This window comes from Typha latifolia, chromosome 1 (assembly GCF_019914945.1).
Source record: "Typha latifolia isolate L0001 chromosome 1, TyphaL0001v2, whole genome shotgun sequence".
NCBI classification, from domain to species: domain Eukaryota; kingdom Viridiplantae; phylum Streptophyta; class Magnoliopsida; order Poales; family Typhaceae; genus Typha; species Typha latifolia.
In genome coordinates, this window is record NC_133086.1 from 22275682 (window position 1) to 22298331 (window position 22650).

The window sequence follows — 22650 nt, forward strand, 5'->3', positions numbered from 1 at the left end:
TCATCTAATTGTCAAAGGTGAAAGCAAGGTTCCAAAAATCGGTATCGGGATCGAGATCGGCCGTCCGAAAAAACGATACGTATCGGCTGTATCGGCCGTATCGGCCGCCTGTATCGGATCGGACTATTTTAATTAAATAAAATTTTAAATATTATTAAAAATATTAGAGAAATTTCTAAAAATTTAGAAAAAATTATAAAAAAATAAGAAATAATAATTACTCACATATAAAGCCTAAAAAGTAAAAATCTCTTTTTCTCCCTCTTTTCTTTTCTATCCCTCTAATTGTTAGTCTAAAGTATCTATTTTCTCCCACATTCTTTTTTTTTTATCTTTTTCTCTCTCTTTCTCAACTTTTTTTTTAATCTTTCCTTCTCCCTCACTCTCTCTTCCTTTTTTCCTCTCTCATACCCTTTTTTTTAATCTTTCATTCTCCCTCACTCTCTCTTCCATTTTCTCTCTCTCTCTCACTCTCTCTTGCTTTTTCCCTCTCTCTCACTCTCTCTTCCTTTTTTCCTCTCTCTCATACCCTTTTTTTTAATCTTTCCTTCTCCCTCACTCTCTCTTTCATTTTCTCTCTCTCTCTCACTCTCTCTTGCTTTTTCCCTCTCTCTCTCTCCTTTTCTCTCCCTCACTCTCCCTTCCTCTCTCTCCCTCTCTCTCTAGCCGCTGGCCGACAAAGCGGCAGTAGTTGTCGGCAGACAGCACTCTGCTGCAGCCGCTGCGACGCAAAGAGTGTCTCATCGCAGTGGGCTGCAAGCAAGCACTGCGGCAGCAGGCCGAAACCGAGTGGTTTCGGCCTGGATCGGGCCAATCCCGATCCGTTTCGGCCGATCCCACTCGGGATCGGCCGAAACTCGAATCCTTGGGTGAAAGCAACATTAAAGAGCATATTTTAATAAATGAAACAGTTAAAAATTAGGCTCATATATGTAAAGACATAAAGTAACATGGAGTCTTACTCTTGTCTGCAATAAGAAGAATATAAGGGACAACGAAGAGTTTAAGCATATCCAGAGCCAAAAACAACAAGCATTTTAAATTTTGCCCTAGTCAAATATATCACTCCGCCATAAAAGCTTTTCTTTAGGTAAATGATGCAAGTATAATGTAAAAGAAAAAACCTATAATCATTTTCTTCATTCAAAGATTTAAAAGAAGTCTCACATACATTGTATCTACCACATCAGGATCACTAAGCCCTCACCCTATAATTCCTATAATTTTTCAAAGTTGAGATACTGCAGTGTTTTCTGGAACATCTATAATTGTTCTAACCATATGCCTGTGAACAAGAACTGAATGTGGGTGGTTGTTAAACCCGTTAATTTGGAACTCCAGAGTGGCTGCTTACACAAATTATATGTAATAGGGTAGATTGTCATGTAGTTGACCACAAGTTTGGGCTTCAAATATCCAATCAAATTTCCCATGATTTTCCAAAGACTCCAGTGACAGTTCAAATAATATTACAAAACATAGTATGCAAAAGGTATTATAAATAAATCAATTATTTTAAAGTGACAAGTATTAACCAAAGATTTTAAAATAATCCAACTAGAAGTGTTACCTTCATCTGTGGTGGCTGCCAGAAAGGATCATAGGAGAATAACCAACCCTACAGAAGATTATAAATCTTAGCTAGACTTAAAAAGAGTAAGAAAATGACATAAGGAAAAAATGCCTCAAGTTTCCATAAGTGCATATAACTCATTTAAATAGCAACAATTGCATTGATAACAAGCACTGGCATTTGCCATAAATACAGGCTTTCAAAATAAGAAGTCACAGCACAGTGAAAAGCAACCATTGTTTACATAGAATATTTTTTTTAAAAGATGAATACAAAAGTTGTATATCAAGTTATCAACATCACAATGGAAGTTAAAGATTGTAATCCACCTGAACTAGGGCAAATAAATATTTGATCGAGTTCACATGTTGATTGTTGATAAGCATCAAAACTGTTCAACAAATGATAGTCATCTATATGCCCTTTTTCCACATCATGTACACTTAGACATCTGAGAGTTATTGCTTCACTTGTACCCCAGGTGGCAAGCCCACCAGGCCCCAAAAAGGCATGTCAAACATGTGGCTTGTTGCAACCACATGATATATAGCACAGTAGCAAACAAACATCAACAAATAGCTAGCAGATTGATAGATACCACAATAGAAAGTTGCAAGGATATTTTCCTGTGCACCCCAATTAGCACGGGTTGCACGTATACTGTCAGATATTTATTGGCCAAGATAAATGTTGAATTATTAATCCTAACATGATAGCCCACATAGAGCAATAATTTCAACAAAACATAGGCACTGAGCATTTCACAACATGCTCACCTGCATCAACCAAATTGCAGCAGCATCACCACTTTGCATCCCCTTATATATTGCGGCACCTAATAAAGATATATACCTTGGGTCTTCTGTAGGAGGAGTGTTCTCATCAAAAGTATCACTTCATCATACAATTCAAGTATCAAGTAAGAAATAATTAATCAGGTGAAAGCATCTTAGCAGTGTAATCTTCAATTCTATCAGTTTTAGAAGCATAGTGGGTTGCAAAAAAACTTGCTAATATATATGAACTATGAGAAACAAAACAGATAAGTAGACTACAACAATTACTGTACAGTGGAATGGAACAATTCAAATTAGTTCAGCTTTTTGCATGAGAATACTACAAAAGAACATTTTAGAATTAAAAATTCTTCTGTCACTCAATATGATAGACAGATAGAGAACCTTGCACTAAAGAGAGCTTGAGGAGATGGACATACAGCCCATCAAAATATTAGGGCCTAATTAGAGGAAAAATGCATTCATCAGCTCTTCAAGTAATTTTATGTCCTATAAATCTATAAGTCAAACAAAATTGTTATCAAACATTATCATCTTCCCTGTCATATGAATTCTTAATGGAACTGAAACATCTTAGCAAAATTATCAGAATGTCAAGGTCCATTAGTTTCATGTATCAATGGCAAATTCATGAACAAAAGCACTTGTATTGAGTTGTGCATTAGATGGCATGTATGTGGTTAAGGCACAAACTAACTTAGGATCAAATCAGCAGAGAAGTGAAGACATGTCAAGTTAGTGCATTTCAACTGTTTTATCAGATAGGGATCATTCAAACACTGACAATTTATCTAGATTAAAGTGTTCAAAGGGCGTTCGAATGGACTTCAAACCATGGATGGCCGTGCCGGCGGCATACCAGCACATGGCACGATCGCCGCCCGCCGTCGCCGTCGCTTTTTCGGGTGCCCTAGCCCACCCGAGAGAGAGAGAGAGAGAGAGAGAGAGAGAGAGAGAGAGCCCAAAGTCTCGATAGTTAGCTCGGTGCACTATTACGTGGTGGGGATTGCAATTTTCCATGAATTTCCCATTTTTCACTCAACTATCTTTGCTTCTTTTTTTGAGGATCGACGAATCAAATGATATTTCTGTTCCAATTTCTGCTGTTTGTTCTCCCTCTGAATCAAACTTTTTTTGCCATAATATAATGTTCAGTTCCTATTATTATCAATGATACAGTTCGGATCCTAGATGTAAAAATATAAGAAGTTTTTAACCCCCCCTCTCTCTCTCTCTCTCTCTCTCTCTCTCGATCTCTCTTCTCTCTCGGGTGGGCTAGGGCACCTGACGAAGCGATGGCGACGGCTGGCGGCGATCGGTGACGGCGAGCGATGGCGACTGCAAAGGCAAAAGTGAGTATCCCATACATTTTTCTCTCATTCTCTTACGGCACGGCCGACAAGTGCTACGGCACGTGCCGCGCAGGTGCCGTGCCGGCCGATGGTTGGCACGTGCCTGTGGCACGACCATCGTTGTTTCAAACAGATATTTCAGAATGCGTTGTATGGTTGTTTGAAAAGTGTTTGAAGAGCTTTTGAACGCTAGGTTGCAAAAGTAAAGAGAATACACTACAACGTTCGAATGACACATAATGCATTTGAAAATTGGCATAGATTTACAAAGGATCGTTTATGGTCGTTTGAACAGGATACTCGGCATTCGGACATAGTAGATTTCAGTTTTGTGAAGCTGCAATATTTAGTTTCCAACAGGTATGTCCTTTTGTACATCTTTTGGTCCGAATTGAGGATGATCTCCTACAGTTATTTAAGGGTCCTTAAAAGCTTTTCAAGGTAGATCTCATGAGTGCAAGTATTCTCAAAGAGTTATCAAGTTAAGTAAGGAGATCAAAGTCCAAGATTGTTTCTACTTCGCTGGTTATTGTCAGAATTTTGAATGAACTTTATCATCCACAATAGTTGTTGTGAGTTCAGTGTCTTGACACAACGAGACGTGCGAGATCCAAGTCAGGCGATGTCAATTGGAGTCAATCTATTTGAAATTGGAGTGGTGCATCACGGAGTCCAGCGAGCAAGAAGTACTTCGATCAATAGTCATGTATTTTAGCAATGGGGGTTGTAAGTTTTCTTGCAACTATGATTTATTGCAATAGATTAATCCGTGTTTGATTGGATCCGTGATTTTATTCTCTGTTACGAGGAAGATATTTCCATGTAAAAATCGGTGTGTGTGCATTGTGATTCTTGTGTTGATAAAGTTGCCTTATCTTGCATACTATGCTTTAGATTTTACATATGTTACTTTCCATGAATCATTATTAACTAGTATGAATAGGTTCCATAATTATTCTTGTTAGTTGTGATTTATGAAATCGACAAATCTTTAGGTTTGCACACTCGCTATGTATATGTGATTAATTCGCATTATATCTAGTGGGCTTGGAGAATTTTTCAATTGATATCAGAGCTTTTCAAATTCTCTCGCTCTTTTAATTAGTATCAGAGCCCAAGTACTTTCAAGATCAAATCATTCGGATAGTCAAGTGACCAATTAATTTCTTTCTGGATTGCATGAATTCATGTTTCAAAAAAGTTGGGATAATTTTGATATGGTTCTCACTTCTCAGTGGGTTGAAACCTACACATAAAAATTATCAAGTGTAGAAATATTTGCAGACTTGCCCCACATGCCTAAAGTATCATATGTTCAAGCTATAGAAAAAAAGTAATTGCTAAAAACCAGCTTCCAATCTTACAGAAAAAAAAATCAAAAGATAGATTATCAGATAAATATAATGTCATGGGAAGAGAGCCAAATAAGAAAGAGATAGAGCTCCCATGTGACAACGAATTAGATCTATTTGGTGAAAGCGAACAGCATCTTGAAAACAACGAAAATCCATTTTTATGCAATTTTGACAAGTAGGAGAGTACAACATTAGTAAGCAAAAACATTGCATGGGGATTGAAGTAAAAAGGGTAAAAATCCATACCAATTGTATATGTGACTGCTCCTACCGTATTCTGCATAAAACACAAAAGGTTTTTTAGACATCTAACTGATTGCATATTCATATTCTAGAAAGAGGATATACCAAGCAAGTCACTAGCAAGCTGTTTATGTCACCATGCTTAAACAGTACAAGAACTTCTAGACCATAATGTAGAAGCAAAGAGATAGAACAAAATATGAAAGAAAAAGAGCAACTTACCAGTTTTATCTAGGGTTCAAACTATAAATACCTTCATAAGTTCTTCTATAAAATGTTAATGGATCTCTCTGCCTTGATTTTTATTAAGATGTACAATCTCAGATGGGCAAAATATCTGTCATGAAGCTCTCAATAAGTCAAAATAAGAAATCTTAAAACTCAGGTGAACTGACCTGACTTGAAAATGAAAAATGACCTTCATAGGTATATCATGATTAAAATGAAAATTTAAAATGTATAAAAATCCATCAAAAGTTCAAAACCTTTCCATGTTACTTTCAGAAGTTCTAAATCTACTTGCAGTCTCTGCACTCTTCAGTTCTATGTTTCTACCATCAAGCTCAAGCACGCCAAGTAAAACTACCTAAATCCTCCCATTTTTGGCAGAACCAGGAGTCAACAGTCATCCTCCATTCCCTACAACTAGAATCCCTTACATCTCCCATTTTATCATAACTGAACATAACTGGATTTTAACAGAAAGTCATACATCTTTAATTTCTAACAATTATTAATTCCCTTTCTAGTTCTCCATTAACTAATTCTACTCCAGACTCCAGAGCATACCATTAACATTATGAGTGTAGCATCAGTCCTCAAGAACAACATAACAATTTCTGATGCAAAGCCTGAGATCAAAAGGAGTATCAAGAAAGGAAGATCCAGCTAGCTTACTGGATGAAATAGGATAAAGGAGTCATCCACTAAATGCAGAACTATAACTATTAAGTGAATAGTAACTGAATAATTAGTCTTGATGGAAACCTTTCTTTGTTCTTGACCCTCAGTAAAAGTTTAATACATGCAAGCCAAGTGTGTCTGCATGTTGGCAGTCATTTCTCATGATCTACTTCAAGCCTGAAACGTCGACAATGCAAACTATGAAACTATCCTTTGTATAGATCTTTATATACGGTATATATGCAAACTTTTTTTTCTTTTTTGAGGGGAAGTGGTTTGGGCCCAGTTTGGAGCGCCAAATAAAAAAAAAGGAGGGTTAATAAGAGTAACATGGACTAAGGTGAAAACAAGTTAATTACAATAATGTATATATTTCTCCTCATAATATATACATCAAATATAGACAGTTATCTTAATTCTAAATTTTTAAACTATTTTTAATACAAAGAATAAAATTTTAATTGTTCATTTTGTTCTTAAATATTATATATACTGTTCCAAGAATAGAAAGCATCTACCTCTAGCATCAAAATTCGATCTTCCATACCAAGAATCAAGAAACTAATGGATAATAAGCAGCAATTGGAGCTTCTACCTTTAATTTGCTGTTCTATAAATGATCTCCCAATTTCAATAAACAAAGGATCGGTTGCATCTAGAAGATATGTACAGCACCACCTTGTATCGCTGTGAACTGTGAACCTGCACATTAAACATTAAAAAAGAAAAGTAGACAAATGAAATGAGAATATGAAGTAGCTATCAGTTTTAATACTATAGACAAGCATAGACATTCAAAATATCTTAGAAAAGTTAGATAAAATCAATTCAGAACAAAATAACTAATATAATGACCCAAGCATGAGCAGCCTCGAAGAAATGATACATACCAAAATTCAGAACAATGTAACTACATAATTAGGTGTCAATTTGTGTTCATGATGAATAAAAAATAAGACTCAATTACTAAACCACAGATATTAGTTCTCCCAAAGAGATTTATGTCACTAAACTTTACATCATATTTAATATGATTAATTTAAGCATAGGAGGAGCACAAGCAAAAGACCAAAGAGTTTGTACTGTAACTAAGCAATGTTTTATCAAGGAAGGTTTCTCCTGAAACTAACGCAGCTTCTCTTTACCTGAAATAAGAAAATTTTGAGGAAAAAATCTGCCTAATATTTTGCTCCATTGCATTCTCAAGGATATGTTTGACAAACTCTCCCACAATAATGAATATCTAGACATTTTACTGAAGTCACATCCCAGTGGTAGTGGTTTCGCCGTTTGCCTAATAGTTGCTGGTTCAATACAATAAAGCACAAAGAGTGTTAACTGCTGCTATCTAAAACAGAAAAAACAATATCATCTTAGAAATAGTTGGTCTTACAAAATCTTGTCAATAGTCTGTGAATGCATGCATCAACAGTTCAGCATACATGTTTTAGACACTATGCTTACCTCAACAAGATAATAATAAAAGGCTAAAATTTTATTTCAAAATGCATCAAACTGTAAGATATTAACCAGCAGACAAGTTCCATAGGGAAGTGGGAATTGCAAATCACGAGTAAAGATAAAATAGTGGTACAAGGACCAACAAGTTAGTAGAAGTTACAATGCCACTAAGCCAAAGCTTGGATTTACTAATCAGAAGAGAGCTTTAAAAAGGCTCTATCAAGATACCTCCAGAGGAAGGTTGACCCTTACAGGAGAGAATAGAAGGATACAAGTTGAACTATAAAGAACTTTGTTTTCTTTATTTTTCTTATTTGCAGATCTAAAGTGTTGTCCCGATACATTTTAAGTTAAATTTATGTGTCTTGAAAGACAATTTCAAGGTTTATAATTGCATAATCTACTAAAATGCAAAGATAAATAATATGAATCTCATGAAGTTATAGTTAAATATTTACTTTATCCCTTACCAATTACCAAGGTGGGTAATTTTAGCTGAAGGGTATTTGGATTTTAGTGCGGAAGGAACATTTCCAGAGAAGGCTGGAAGAACTGCAAGCAGAAGATAAATAAGAAACCTATTGTAGTGCAATATAGAACTGCATAATAAATCTTTTTTAAAAGGATGTTCGAGCAGTCACATCCGCCACTATATAACATCATTCCAAATGATATATAACAAAAAGTAATTCTGAAGGAACATTAAATGACCAGATTTGCTTTCCATATTTCAGGCTTATATATATATAGGAAAAAATGGTAAAATATCTCTGGAGGAGCAATTAGAGGAATACATATAGGAGTACTTGAAGGCTGAAACTCAAAATTTGAAAAGAGTAGATACTTAAATTGATAGAATTGGTCAAAAGCAAAACATCAAACAGAATCTGATTATTTCTGTGAAGTAAAAATGAAAATACTCTGCTCAGCTTCTGCAGTAGGCTGCCCCTCTACTTTTCTACATAAATTAAGGAACTGTGTTGTATACTCTCCGGGGAAAAGATTGAGATATATCAAGCCAAAAAGGAAATGGACTCACTAAATTTTAGAAGCTTGATCAAAATAAGGTCAAGCAAGTAACAAACCGAAAGAAATATATAAAAAAAAGAATAAAAAAAAGCACAGCACCTTGATTAAGGATCATGTTACATAGTAATACAGGAAAAAAAAGGAAACTGAGGCATACAGTCATGCGAATAGATAGTGAATTAAGGATATAAATGGATAGCCAACATTGAAAAATATAGTTGTGCAATGACAGAAATGCTACAGGAAAATTAATGCAACACCCCCAATTTATTAAAAAAATAAAATTCCCTGAGTGCGTGCGTCACAGGTGCCTGCCACCGCCCTATCCTCTCTTCTCCTTCTTCTTCCCCTTCCATTGTCGTGCACGCTACCCTCCCCCCACCTCCATTTATCCCCATCTTCCCCTCCCCTCACTACCTCTCTCCCTCTCCTCTCTCTCTCAGGTTGCCGATGTCGGAGCCGATGAAGCCCCGAACCGAGAGCCGGTGAGCTTGCCGACCAACCCCCCCTTCGGTAAGCCCTCCTCCCTTTCTCCTTTTTCTCCCCTTTTACTTACCCTCCTCGGCCTCGTGCTGCGCCGCCGCCGGCACCGTCGGCTTCGTGCCGCGCCACAGCCCCAGGGGCTTTCCCACTCCCCCTCCGTCTCCTCCCTCAGAAGGGAAGTACTGAGGGAGGGTGGGGGGTTGTTTAACCAAGGCCCTCTTGCCTATTGGGTTAGGTTTGAGCCTAACCCAATACCTCTAGCCTAGCCCATTTGGACCCTATCACCCCGTTTATCCATTTCCACCTGATTTAATTAGCCTAACCCCCGTAATGACAATTCATTATCATGTGAATTTTAGGATAACATAGAACTCACCCTAGGAGACCTCCGACTCATGTATATGTCTAAATATAAATTCTCTAATAAGATAATTAATTCTATTAGTTCGCTAATCTTACGTATGGCATTACTTGCGTGAATTAATAGGATTAACACCGCGTGAGGAGGATTTTGGGATTCCGGAAGAGCCAGCTAGCTGACGAGATTTAGCATACTGTGGAAACCCCCTAGGCGAGTAAAGTTTATACAAATCTAGAATAAATATAATTACAATCATTATACCTGTCATAACACTGTAGGAAATGTCGGTATTAATATATGCATTTAGTGTACCACGTTATATTTTTACATATGCAGTTATTGATATTTTGCTCATCATGATATTATGAGATTGTTAATGTAGCATAAGCATTAGTGTGATGATGCTCTACATATATCCTGTATGATATACCCTTGCATATATATCTGTTGTGAATATAGAATGTAACGATCATGATGACTATGACATGTTTTATACACCCATAGACACTGCACCACTTCCACCTATCATTAGTAGTCGGGTTCTGACTAGGCAGCACCCTTACTTACTCAGCCCAGGGTTAAGGGTAGAGTGTATTTTATATGACTATACTATTAGCGGCCTACACCTGAGGTCGGGAGCCTATGTGGCATTCAGGTAGTTATACTGCATAGTCAGGACTAGATTATGATGATAGAAGAATATGATTGTGAGACGGGGATATAACTCTAGCGTTACCCGATGACGCAGGGTTAAGGCATAGTTATGTGATGGATGATTGTTTCTTGAGAGTATTTATCCTGTATGGTGAATAGCTCGGTGAGCGATGATAAGTATGATTAATGCTTTGGTAGGCATGAGATAACTAAACTACTCTTTTATTGCTATACATAACATGTGAACACTATGATTGAGATGTGTACGAATAAGAGATTGTATCAAGCTTTATATCTGTGTGGACTTATCTTGATACGTTAGGAACTAGCATGTTCCAGGATAGTGACTAGTAATCTTTATCGATTGCATGGATTTAGTAACTCATGTTAAGTCATTTCAATAAGCATATTGTTATTGCTAACAAACATAGGCAAAACACTGTGTTTGGCACATACTGTGTTGATAGGCCACCTGCATGGGATCCTTAGTGGCACTTTGTCAATTTCTATCTATTTTAATCCATGATGACTGCACTATAGAAGGAATGGTAGTACAAAAGTTACTAAAACATCCAAAATTATGCATTCTTGCATGTCTATACTCAAGAATGAATGGTAGCATGAACTTTACCTGGAGACATCCCAAAGTCATACATTCTAGCAAGAATTTTCTTCTGAAGAGAAAGTTGATCATCAAGCCAGCTTTGAGGAAGTGGTCCACCCCATCTGTGATAAACCATCTTATGTATTAAGTACGAAAATAAAAGGTACATGTACTAGGATAAATAAACTGAATAAAATGAAAAAATTATAGTTTATGTCAAACATAAAATGAATAGATTGGACATAGAGAGAGAGAGAGAGCAACTAAATATGTGATCTTTGCTGAAGATATAAATAATTCCTCTATGATGCAAACATAAGTACATAAATACATCTTCCTCATAAATTCTATGATGATACAAAATGTTGAGCTGCCATTGATAATGAGAACGTCAGGTATTTACTTAGGCAGCTCCTGCAATTCTATCATCATATTAAGAACTCTTAGAATAGAACTACAGGCTAATAAGCTCAAGGGCATTGGACAACAAGACAAAGAAAACAAAAATGATATTTGCCAAACTGTAATAAATAAAAAATAACTGGTATATTACACAAATTGCATCAACAGTCACGGTTGGTGCAAGAAAAATGTCACTCTTAGATTCTGTGCATACAAACAGGGCCTATCACTAGTAGATACTAAAGCTAAAAGTGGTAAGCCTAGACAACTTGCTCTTTTTCTTCTCCACTATAGAATGGTTACGTTGGGCGTAACTCCCGAGTCAAGCATAAACACTGCTACTATCTGCCGAAGGGTGTTTCACATATATCTACGGTAGCTTGATCCCAGAATAAAGAACTTAAAGCCCTTTAGTGACAAGAAAGTAACTAATCCACCTCGATGTCCACAAGAAGTTATCTGTAAATCTGTGATCCTTTTGTTTTTCTTTAGTACAAGAAAGCAACATAATTAATCTAGTTGGAACAAGGACAAAAAAGAGTAAGACTATCTACGTTGACTATCCTGTAATAACCAAAAATTTCTTCAATTATGAATTATTTTTTATTAGCATAACATTAAATAAGTTTACCAATTATTTATCTTCATAACATTAAATAAGTTTACTAATTATTTATCTTTCTACTGTTTAGTTAAATGCTAGTATAAGGGTAAATGGGTCATCACATAGGTTTAATTAGGAAATCAAATAGTGACATGAAGTCCTGGCCATTCGATTGGTCACCCCGCAATCTTGAACATGAGGTTAGATCTTATACCCATTTGCCACATAAGTTAGATAAAATTCATTTGATCCACTGATGCGGACATCATTGATAGGACGCGATGGCGTGCGTACCAGCGCAGGAGGCGCCGACAATTAATGATTCCTCCTATAAGGATCTGGTTCTGATTTTGATTCATTTAAGGTGTCTTTTGTTTATTTACTATGTAGGGTGTTTTTTTGCTTAATTCCATTGTAGGTCTATATATAGACTCGTTATATTTTCTTTGGAACTTAATGAAAGTTTATATGATTTGTTCTCTAGAGGATTTTGGTGTGAAACCATTTCTTAGGGTGGAGGTGTGAAACCTCATTCCTTCCCTTCTTATTTCCCTATTTCATCTTTCTCCACCACGTTTTGCATCATTTTGCTATCAGAGCGAAGAATACTAGTTTATGGACGTCTCTCCTCTCAGGTTCTACGCCACTCCACATTTATTCTTCGCACGACCAATCGCTCCACGAACACGGAACGTCAAGAAATCCGGCGTACAACGAGCAAATAACAGAATGCCTTAAGAAAGGTGAATTTAAGTATCGTCTTCGTACTTGGACTTCCAAAGACTACCCGAAAGCATGATTTCGTTCTTGTGGTGGTGGATCGATTTTCAAAGATGGCCCACTTTATACCTTGTTCCCGAACTTTTAACGCCTCTCGAGTTGCTAAAATCTATTTTGACGAAATCGTTAAGTTGCACGGGTTACAAAAAACTATTGTATCAGATAGAGATGTAAAATTCACTAGTTATTTTTGGAAAACCCTATGGCATAAGATGGGAACTAAGCTTCAGTATTCAACTGCTTTCCACCCACAAACTGACGGGCAAACTGAAGTAGTCAATAGGAACTTAGGTAACTTACTGAGAACTCTTGTCGGCGAGAATCTAAGAGACTGGGATCAAAAACCGCCAACTGCTGAATTCACATATAATAATTCTGTTAATAGATCCATGGGTCTGAGTCCAACTGAGTTAGTATATGGTTACAAACCTAGACAACCTATAGATCTCATTCCTATGTCCCATTATCATAGGTTGTCTGAGTCTGCATCTGCATTCGCATCACATATTCATGACTTGCATAAAGAAATCAAGAATGTAATTGCTCAAAATAATACTAATTATAAAATTCGAGCTGATCTAAGAAGGAGATTCAAAGAATTTAATGTTGGAGACTTTGTGATGGTCCGGATACGTCCGGAGCGGTTTCCACCTGGAACTGTCAAAAAGTTGCATGCACGAAGTGTCATACCTTTTTAAATTCTCAAAAAAATTAATAATAATGCTTATGTTCTAGATCTCCCCAGTGATTTTGGCATCAGTTCTGTTTTTAATATTGAGGATCTAGTAGCTTATAAAGGTCCATATTTTACTCCAGATAACCCACTAGATACTGAGCCTACCTATGAGCCTGTTTATGAGAGATCTTCTTTACCTCCACTTCCCAATATTCCACCTAACACAGCAGACGAAATTGATAAAATTTTAGATGATGAAATTATTTCAACTAGAGAAGGTGGATCCCAACGGTATCTAGTACGTTGGAAAGGACGGCCTACATCTGACGACACGTGGCTTGATCGTCACGATTTGGAGGTGCATCACCCTGATACCTTATAGCAGTATGAGAGCAGCACACTCGACGGAGTCGACTTCTCTCCCACCCGGGGAGAATGATGCGGACATCACTGATAGGACACGATGGCGTGTGTACCAGCGCAGGAGGCGCCGACAGTTGATGATCCCTCCTATAAGGATCTGGTTCTGATTTTTATTTATTTAGGGTGTCTTTTGTTTATTTTCTATGTAGGGTGTTTTTTGCTTAATTCTATTGTAGGTATATATATAGACCCGTTATATTTTCTTTGGAACTTAATGAAAGTTTATATGATTTATTCTCTAGAGGATTTTGGTGTGAAACCATTTCTTAGGGTGGAGGTGTGAAATCTCATTCCTTCCCTTCTTATTTCCCTATTTCATCTTTCTTCGCTACGTTTTGCATCATCCACTCAGTTGTGTTCAATAGAGTCTAATTCAGAAATTTCTGTTGTTGTGGCTCATATATGTTAGTTATGATTTAACCCGAACTCTATTTGGGTCAATTAGATAGCCTAATCGAACTTGAGGTCTTGTCTCACTCAAGTTGGATTCATAAACCTAAACCAATCACTTCACTCTAAAATCAGTCGTGGACCCTCCTTTTTCTTCTTATCTCTACACAGCAGTCAAGAGAAAAAGAAATAATAGGGTGACAGCACTGTAGCTTTGGTACAGTGTCGAAGAAAGCGAATAAGAAAACGACCCCATCTTCTACCTCGAGAATCTCTCTGTCAGGTAACCAAATCATAATTTGATTTAGCGTGAGAGGTAGTGACTCAGTCTCTATATTGCGGTTATGTTATTAAATCAATCAATGAGAATTAGAAATCGTTTCAGATCTGAAACAATATGAGATAAAATTCTGTTTTAAAATTTTTTCGATCTAATCCAACTTAAAATTAATTCATATTTAATCTAGATCTGAATTAAGTTATTTGGTGTAGAGTTAATGTAGTATGAGTTTAAGTCCATATTTGAGATAAATTCAGGTCTAAAATTTATTTAGATTTAAAACTAATTCAAACATAAATAAGTTTGAACATGATTCAAAACCAAAGTAAACCAAGTTATGAACTATTATGAATAGACTTCTACAATTAATGTTAACCAAAATCCAATTAGAAAGTTCTCTTGATTAAATAAAAATTAATAGTTATTTTCTATGAGTAAAGATGATGATTCTCCCCCGTACCTAGAATTTTTTATCTTAACACTTTTCTCATGGACCACGGGTGAGTGGATTCACTAATATATTCCTTCATCATGTATTTGTGAAAACTTATATATGCTTTTACATTATAAGCTATCATATTATCTTTGTGCATTGTTATCTTTTGTGCAAGCTGCAAGTATATTAATCATCAGTAGCTAGCGGAACTTAAACTATAATATTAGTAGGACTAGAGAACAATTCTGATATAAATAGCTCCGTCACTTTCCGTAGTGACTCAATTATATCTAGAAGTCCAGAAAATAAACCTATTTTAAATCACTGCGATGACTTTTTTTAAATGATTCTAATGGAGTTAGAGAATAGTCATAAGCTAGACTAAAAGACTCCATGCAATGACTTTAATCTCTTTCTCAATAATTAGAAGAAAAGATGTGAGCATCATCTCCCAATGACATCTCCTAGTGATTCTAATCAGAGCAGCTACGAGAAAAAAATATGAGCGTCATCTTAAGGGCAACCTTTAGTTAACATGGATCTATGGGAAGTTGGGAACAAACCCAAAATTAGATATATGGCATTTATTTGAAATTGAGAAGTACAAATAATAAAATTTAAAAATGTTATCGATTGTTATTTGCATTATTATTGTTGTTATAAGCATGCTTGGTATTATCAATGTTTTATAAATTATTGAAATTTGGATTTTACAATCATGGTTTACGAATTATGGTTTTCAATTGCTAATCGGTAGATTCACCCACTGAGCTAAAATTGTTCGCTCATAAAACTCTCTTAATATTTTATATGTTGTTCAACGTGGCAAATGAAATTTGTACATTAAGACCTTTTTACTTATACTTGGTATTTGGTTTCTCTTTTAGTCACATCAGTTGTTCTAATATTATTTTGAAAGGCATTGTTTGTCTAACTTTGAGCATCTTTATTACCTTGAGAGTTTTAATTAATTGACTTGGAGTTATTAATTTATATTGAGTTCTTTCATATTGTGGATTTTGGAAAGTTAATGTTAACATTTCATGTATCTCAAGTCTATTGGAGTATATTGCATGTCATGATTTCCAATTTCATATCATGATATATTTAGCAAAATATAAAAGAACCAAAAAGTGTAGACTTTTACACGAAATCAAAATGTCAAACATAAGAATAATTCAGTGCTCACCCATGCAAGTTGGCCATGCGTGACCATGCAAGAAAGCCTGGGCCCCCAAAGAAGTCATCCAAATCAGTTCCACTTATATTAAATCTCTGGAAAGGCGTACCAATAGGGAAAATTCAGTCAGATATAGATATAGTATAAGTGTGGTAATCAAATGATGAGAATTATCAACACATGAAAATATAAGCAAATGTTGCCCTTTATTCTCAACATAAATAGTCAAACAAGATATTGATATGGTCCTCCATACAAAATGAGCCTATAGTAATATAAGCAAATGTTGCTCTTTATTCTCAATCTAAATGGTTCTCCATAAAAAATGAAGTTTCCTAGCATACATGTTAATTAGTTCAAATTTTTTAAATAAAATATAGATATATATGTATTCTTCAAAAAACCAATTACAAAAAGCATAGTACAACAAAACAATAAACACAAAGACTAAGAACTCACAATAATTCTTGTCTAACAAAGCTAAACATGTTTTGATATCCATCATTTGAATTAAGTTTACATTTGTAACACCAAAACAAAAACTATATATATATATATATACAGAGAGAGAGAGCAGGGGAGGGGCGAGGCACGTGCCCTGCATGTGCCCACCCTCACCCCTCCCTTTATTCCCTCCCCTATGCTCGACCTAACTCCTTTGTCAAGCCAAGGGTGAGGAAGAGGCGTGCGCAATAGGCGAGCCTCAGGCAGTGAGCCGCCGCCCTCCCTTTTCTCTCTCCTATTTTTTCCCCTCCACTTGGTTCACTCCCCTCACCATTCTTCTCATCCCACTATTTTCCACCCTCTATCTGACCATTGTTGTGGTTGTCATTGTCATGGTCGGGCCGGTAAAGTCATCAAAGTCGGTGAGTTTTCCTCCTACGCTCCTTCATTTTGTAGCCGATGTTGGCATGGCGCTTAGGGCGCCGCGTCTTCCTCCTCCCTTCGCCTTCGGTGGTCCAACAGCAGTTGGCCACCGGCGTGGGTCCTCCTCCCCCACGTGAGGACGATGCCAAGCTTGGGGGGGAGAGGGTAAGCCCCTCCCCTCTAGTGCAGCGCCCTATCCAGTCAAGCTGGGGACTGCACGCTTGGAGTGGGTGGAGCTAGCCTGAGCCCGTCAGCTTAAGCCTTTTCTTGTTTTTGTTTTATTATTATTGGGTTAGGCAAGGCCTGCGCCCAGTTTTTCTTCCTCTCTTTATTGTTATTTTTATTATTATTAATTATCCCCTCTTTCACTACCTTTTAAATTTAAAAATAGGTGCTGACATGGTGATTCTATCGCAGAGCACCCTGGGAGGCTGGGACTAGCACTCACTCCGGAGCCGACCATGATTAAAGTAGGGATTGCTCATCGCCAGGAATTTTAGCAAATCCATGCAAATGGTCTATCAACTATTGTATTTATCGCTTGATGTGATAGGTGACAACATGAGTATCTATGATATGCTAATTCGTTTATCATACTAAAACATGTTCGATTAACATACTGCCTGACACAACTTTTATAAATTTAATTGTGATATGCATTCATCCGCATGCTTAGATACAATTACCCTTCTTACAATTACGTTATGCTAATCATGTTTACCTTATCATGCCATTAGCACTAGAGCACCATCATAAAGGGAATGATCTCTTCGTCTCGATAGTACCTGGCATCTCCTCAGCCAGGGTTAGAGGCAGAGGATATTTATATTATTGCATAGCAGGGCCCACACCTGAGGTCTTAGTCTGTGGATCCTAGACAATCAGGCAGTCGTTTCACCGGGTGATATGTGATTTACTATTGATTGGCGAGAGTCAACCCCTTTAGGATACTTAAGATGGAGAGTAAGAGTAGGATGATGTAGACCTAGCGATACTCGATAACGTAGGATAAGGGCGTCCATGAGCGACAGCTCATAAGTTTTCGCACGGTGGTGTGATGATGTGGAGCCGCGGGCTCAGATAATCATATCGATATGCGATACTAACTTATGTGGTGGGCTTACGACCGGGGTCCCTAGTCTGCAGTGGTGGACGACCGATTATGCTATTCATCGGGTAATGAACAGGCGTATCTACTGCTAGGGTCTACCCTCCCTTGGGGGGCAACTATGATTGTTGAGCATGGGTTGGTGACCAAGAGCCTATGTGAAAGGTGTGATATGTATAAGTGACGGATAAACTAGTTGTAGTCTTGTTGGCCCATGCTAGCCAATTACATGACATGCATGTTTCATTTTACGTTATGTTCAATTACATAGTTGCACATGCATTTTTCCATACTGGGTGTATTATTATCTATGATGCTTAACTAGTGATAGTGTCATTTGTTGAGCGTTAGGTTTATTCCTTGCTGATACTTGATGCAGATTGACTAACACCCTAACGAAATACTTGGCAACAGTTTATCTCGTAAGGCGATAGGAAATTTCCTTTCATGTTTTTCGTACTTATGTTTAAGAGATTTTATTATCTCATTATTGTATCTTACTTTGAGCATGTACTCTTATAAGGGTTCTCACCCTTTTATTGTATTTGGATGGATTTGTTGTGGCTTGTAAACCCCTTTTTGTTTCTGTTTAATTTTTTGTCTTTTTGTTCTTTGTGGCGTGTTGTTGAGCTCCTAACCTCCACGTGATGCTCACAAGGAAGGGTATGAGTCATGTGACAGAGTCGGGTTGTTACAACATTAGTCCAACAATCATAAAATATTTTAGAAAATTTTACAAATTACACCCTACATTTTACCTATTTTGTGATTTAAATCTCATCTTTAAGGATGTTATAACATAACCCCTAATTTTTCTCTATAATTTTTATTTAACATCCTAACGTTATTTTAACTAACTAACGTTGATTAAATTACTAAAATATCCCCACCGCCCCCTCCCCTCCTCTCTAACCCTCCACCATCTTTCCTCAATCACCTCCTCCCACCGTCGTCGCCGCCACCACCTTCCCTCATCTTCCCCCTTCTCCTCCTCATCTTACTTTTCTTCTTCTTCATCATCTTCATCTTCATCACGGCATATTCTCAAAAAATCGATATCTACAACCGAAACCACCAACATCAGAGTTGAGCAAAATCTCTTCCAACTGAGCTGCACTAACAGGCTTACGTAAAGTACAGATAATGTGAGTGACTACATGCGAAAGCTATTGCTGCTATTTCTTGTTCTTTTTCTACCTATCCTTGCTCCAATCAGAGATTTGCCGGAGAAGATGGAACAAGCCAACCATCTTGATCGACTCTAATTTGAGATCAAAACCTTCAACCTGGGTATGATGAGGCAGTGAGGATGACGAGGAAGATGGGAGATAAGGAAATGATAAATAAGACAGTAGTAATTTAGGTATTTATAAATTATTCAATACACTATAACAGAATATTTCTTTGCTAGTATTATCTGAGTTAATCCAGGGTGTTAAACAAAAATTATAGGAAAAAAATAGGTGTTAGGTTACAGAATCCTCAAAGATGGAATATGAATAATAAAATAGGTAAAAAATGTAGGTGTGATTTGTAAAATTCTCAATAGTTTATTATCTATACATTATTAGCCGAGAGTTATACTAGGAAGAGTTTCTACTGAAGAAGTAAGAAATGCAACAGATAATAAGCAAAATAAGGATTTAAGTTATCCATCATATAAGAAAAACTAAACCTGCAAATGTCATTAAACTAATAAAGCATCTGCCTGAAGAACTAAATATTGTGGACGTGCCATGACATGGTAGTTGTGGTCAACATTCATTTCCTGTGAAAAGTAGCCATGCAATTATGCAACTCAAACTTAGGCTTATAAGAAACTTGTGGAATCACATTTGCCTTGTATGAAGTACTGTTCTCGCATCCCCTCTTCCACTTGGAATAAACTTTGTCAATTCAACTAAGACATATACGAGCACTACTTACATTTGTGGTACATGTCAACAACTCAACATATAAACAAGGTAAAAAAACCTGTTTACACATAATTAAGTTTGTTCTACGGCATGAATGAAGCATTATTAGTACAAAGAAAGAAACATTTTGAAAAATACATTCAAAAGAAGAGAGATTTCTAAAAGCTTTAATAGACAACAGATAGATGTTGTAAGACAACTGATCAAAGCATCAGACTTAGGCAAACTTAATCGTCATTCAAATAGGAGCAGGGAAAAATATATGAAGAAAGAAACCCGATATGATTTTCTCAGACATCTTCCTTTACATCTCCAACAGAAAGGGGTTTGTCCTGATAACAGGAAATGACAACACCAGCTTCTTCGGACAAAATAATGAAGTGACCAGATTCAGAGAAAACATGCTAATGTAGGGAAATGAGGAAAAGAAATACCTGAAAGACTTTCTGCCAAATTGCCTCTTGTCCACTGAAAGCAAGAGGCAAATTGATACCTTGAAGAGCCATCCAATCGATTTCTTTCTCCCACCTTTCCCAATCCCACCAAGCAAATGAATCTTAAAAGTATGAATGGAATTAGAAACAAACCAAGGAAAATTTGGGGCAAATAACATGAAACCTGCCTAATATATGAGCCATCCCTTCACAGGACATTATAGATATTGATCCCAGAAAGTAAAGATATAAGTACACGTCACCTAACAAACAAGATAAAACAAAAAATAACCAAATTTAGGTCATCGTAAGAAGAAAAAAGAGCATTTAATTGCAGGGCAATTAATCTAAAATTATTTAGCAGCTACAGGATGAGAATCCCATATGCCCTCAACTTAGATTTCTTGAATACTCATCTTATGTTATAACAACTTTTCTTATTGCCCGGTATGCTCCTTTATTGCTATGCTATTTTTTCCTCCAAGTAGTTCCATGTAATAAAATAATACATAGTTAAAAATGGTCAACAAATGCCATAGATAGACAATTAGACATAACTCAGGGGACCACAAATGAAACCTAGATTGAGTTATTAGTATCTAAATACATTATACATGTCTCATGAAGAAAGCAAAATAGGTGATGTGTTCTGCCAGTCTACAATAAATTTTTCGTGAACCATATAATGATTGACTCTTTGTTATCTTGCTATTGTTTGGTAGCATAATATGAGATATTTATACCTATCAAATGAATTTGGCCTATATTAACAGCAGAAGATAGCATCCATATGAAAGATGAAAAGAACAAGAACAACAAAGAAATAATTGTTTCAAGTTTAGAAAGTAAAAGTTCAAGAAGAAACAAAGTTTAGTTTCTTACAACTAGATGTAACTGCATTTTGATAGTAGCTCCATTGAATGGGTCTTTGAATCAAAATTCCAGTAGAAGGAACAATATGAAGGGAGCCTGGCTTGGGAACCGAGGATAATTGTGCCCCACCAGTTTTCTCCCAAGAAATATGTGCCCCACAAAAGTTCTTTAAATACCAATGAAGACCAGCTGAAATTTCCACAGCAGTTACTCCACGAATTCTAGACAAAAATTGAGAAACAGTAAGATCACCTATAAAATTTACTCCACTATAAGTGGACAACCAGTGAAGAGCAAGGAAAAACATAATAGAGTTAATGGCTCTACAATGTCCAGATCAAAGTGGCGGGAGGAAACATGACTATCCAGATTCTAACCTATGATTTGACCAACTACCCAAGAGAATGAGCATACATCACTCTTTGGTAATTTCTGAACAAATTTCAATATATCTTAGAATATAAATAGATTAAAAAGAGTAAATATCATCTAAGGAAATAAAATCCAAGAACGGCGGAAGTAAAATAAAATTTTGAAATTAACCACAGGAAACCGGTAAAGCATACATGATTTCCGGAGACCCTTTTCTGCCCACTAGCGGATGATTGCTGATGATGAAGCATGCCTTTCCACCACAGACGTCCTACAACGAAACAAGAATTCATGAAACCCTAGGAAGAACGTCCCCCACGACCCTAAAATCAATTAATAACGACAAAGAAAGATTGAAACAACTCACCTTTGAGATGATCTCGAATTCAAAGCTGGAGGAGTGAGAAGGGAGGAGTCGATCAAGAAGTCCGCGGGCGGCTGTTTCTTGGACGGATGCGGTCTCTCGCTCTCGCTCTTGGATTTCAAGAACGCGAGATAGGTGGGAGAACTCGATCGGGGACGAGCTGGCCATCCACAGGGCGAAGCAAAAGAGGAGGAGAAAGAGGAGGCGGCCGTGGTAGATCGAAGAAGAATACATGGCGAGCGAGCGAGCGAGATCGAGGAGAGACTCGGACGAGTCTTATAACAGATGAGAGAGCGCATGGTGATGGATGGTGGTTGGAGAAGAAAAGGAAAGATGCGAGTCCTGGAGAGGTGTGGGTTAGGCGGGATAATAAGACAGAATGCAGGCCGCGAAGGAGGGAAGAAGAAATAGGAAGATCACTCTCTCTATGATTACTTTTGTTGGTAGGAAACTACTCAAACTAGGAACAAGGAAGTAGGAAGGGTAATTGTGCTGCTGTTGACGTGGCAGCTACTCACGGGAGGGACTCTTTTAAAAAATTTAATTTGGGGCATGCTGATCTGATTGATTCACTCGGATCTTTGTAATTATTTTAAACTGAACCAATTTTACTTTAAAATTAATCTATATGAACAGAGTCGTATGAGAAGTACGTGATTAGATCTTTTTGGTTTGTTTTTGCAAACATAATACTTAGTTGGAAGTAAATTAACGAACAACAATTTTAGTT

General features: G+C 36.8%; 1 protein-coding gene across 1 annotated transcript in view; it reads right to left on the reverse strand.

The window, feature by feature from the left end:
* The window catches only part of LOC140783464 (alpha-N-acetylglucosaminidase-like), a 30768-nt gene extending 8419 nt beyond the window's left edge, over positions 1–22349 (reverse strand). Inside the window, exons 1-11 of the mRNA XM_073130358.1 lie at positions 21924–22349; positions 21751–21827; positions 21194–21405; positions 20312–20433; positions 15996–16081; positions 10843–10937; positions 8155–8236; positions 6819–6925; positions 5324–5354; positions 2350–2467; positions 1571–1618 (exon numbers count right to left, since the gene is read on the reverse strand). Of these exons, the coding sequence (XP_072986459.1) occupies positions 1571–1618; positions 2350–2467; positions 5324–5354; positions 6819–6925; positions 8155–8236; positions 10843–10937; positions 15996–16081; positions 20312–20433; positions 21194–21405; positions 21751–21827; positions 21924–22154 (1209 nt within the window). The 5' untranslated portion in view covers positions 22155–22349. The remainder of the gene's footprint in view (positions 1–1570; positions 1619–2349; positions 2468–5323; positions 5355–6818; positions 6926–8154; positions 8237–10842; positions 10938–15995; positions 16082–20311; positions 20434–21193; positions 21406–21750; positions 21828–21923) is intronic.
* Positions 22350–22650: the final 301 nt, after the last annotated feature.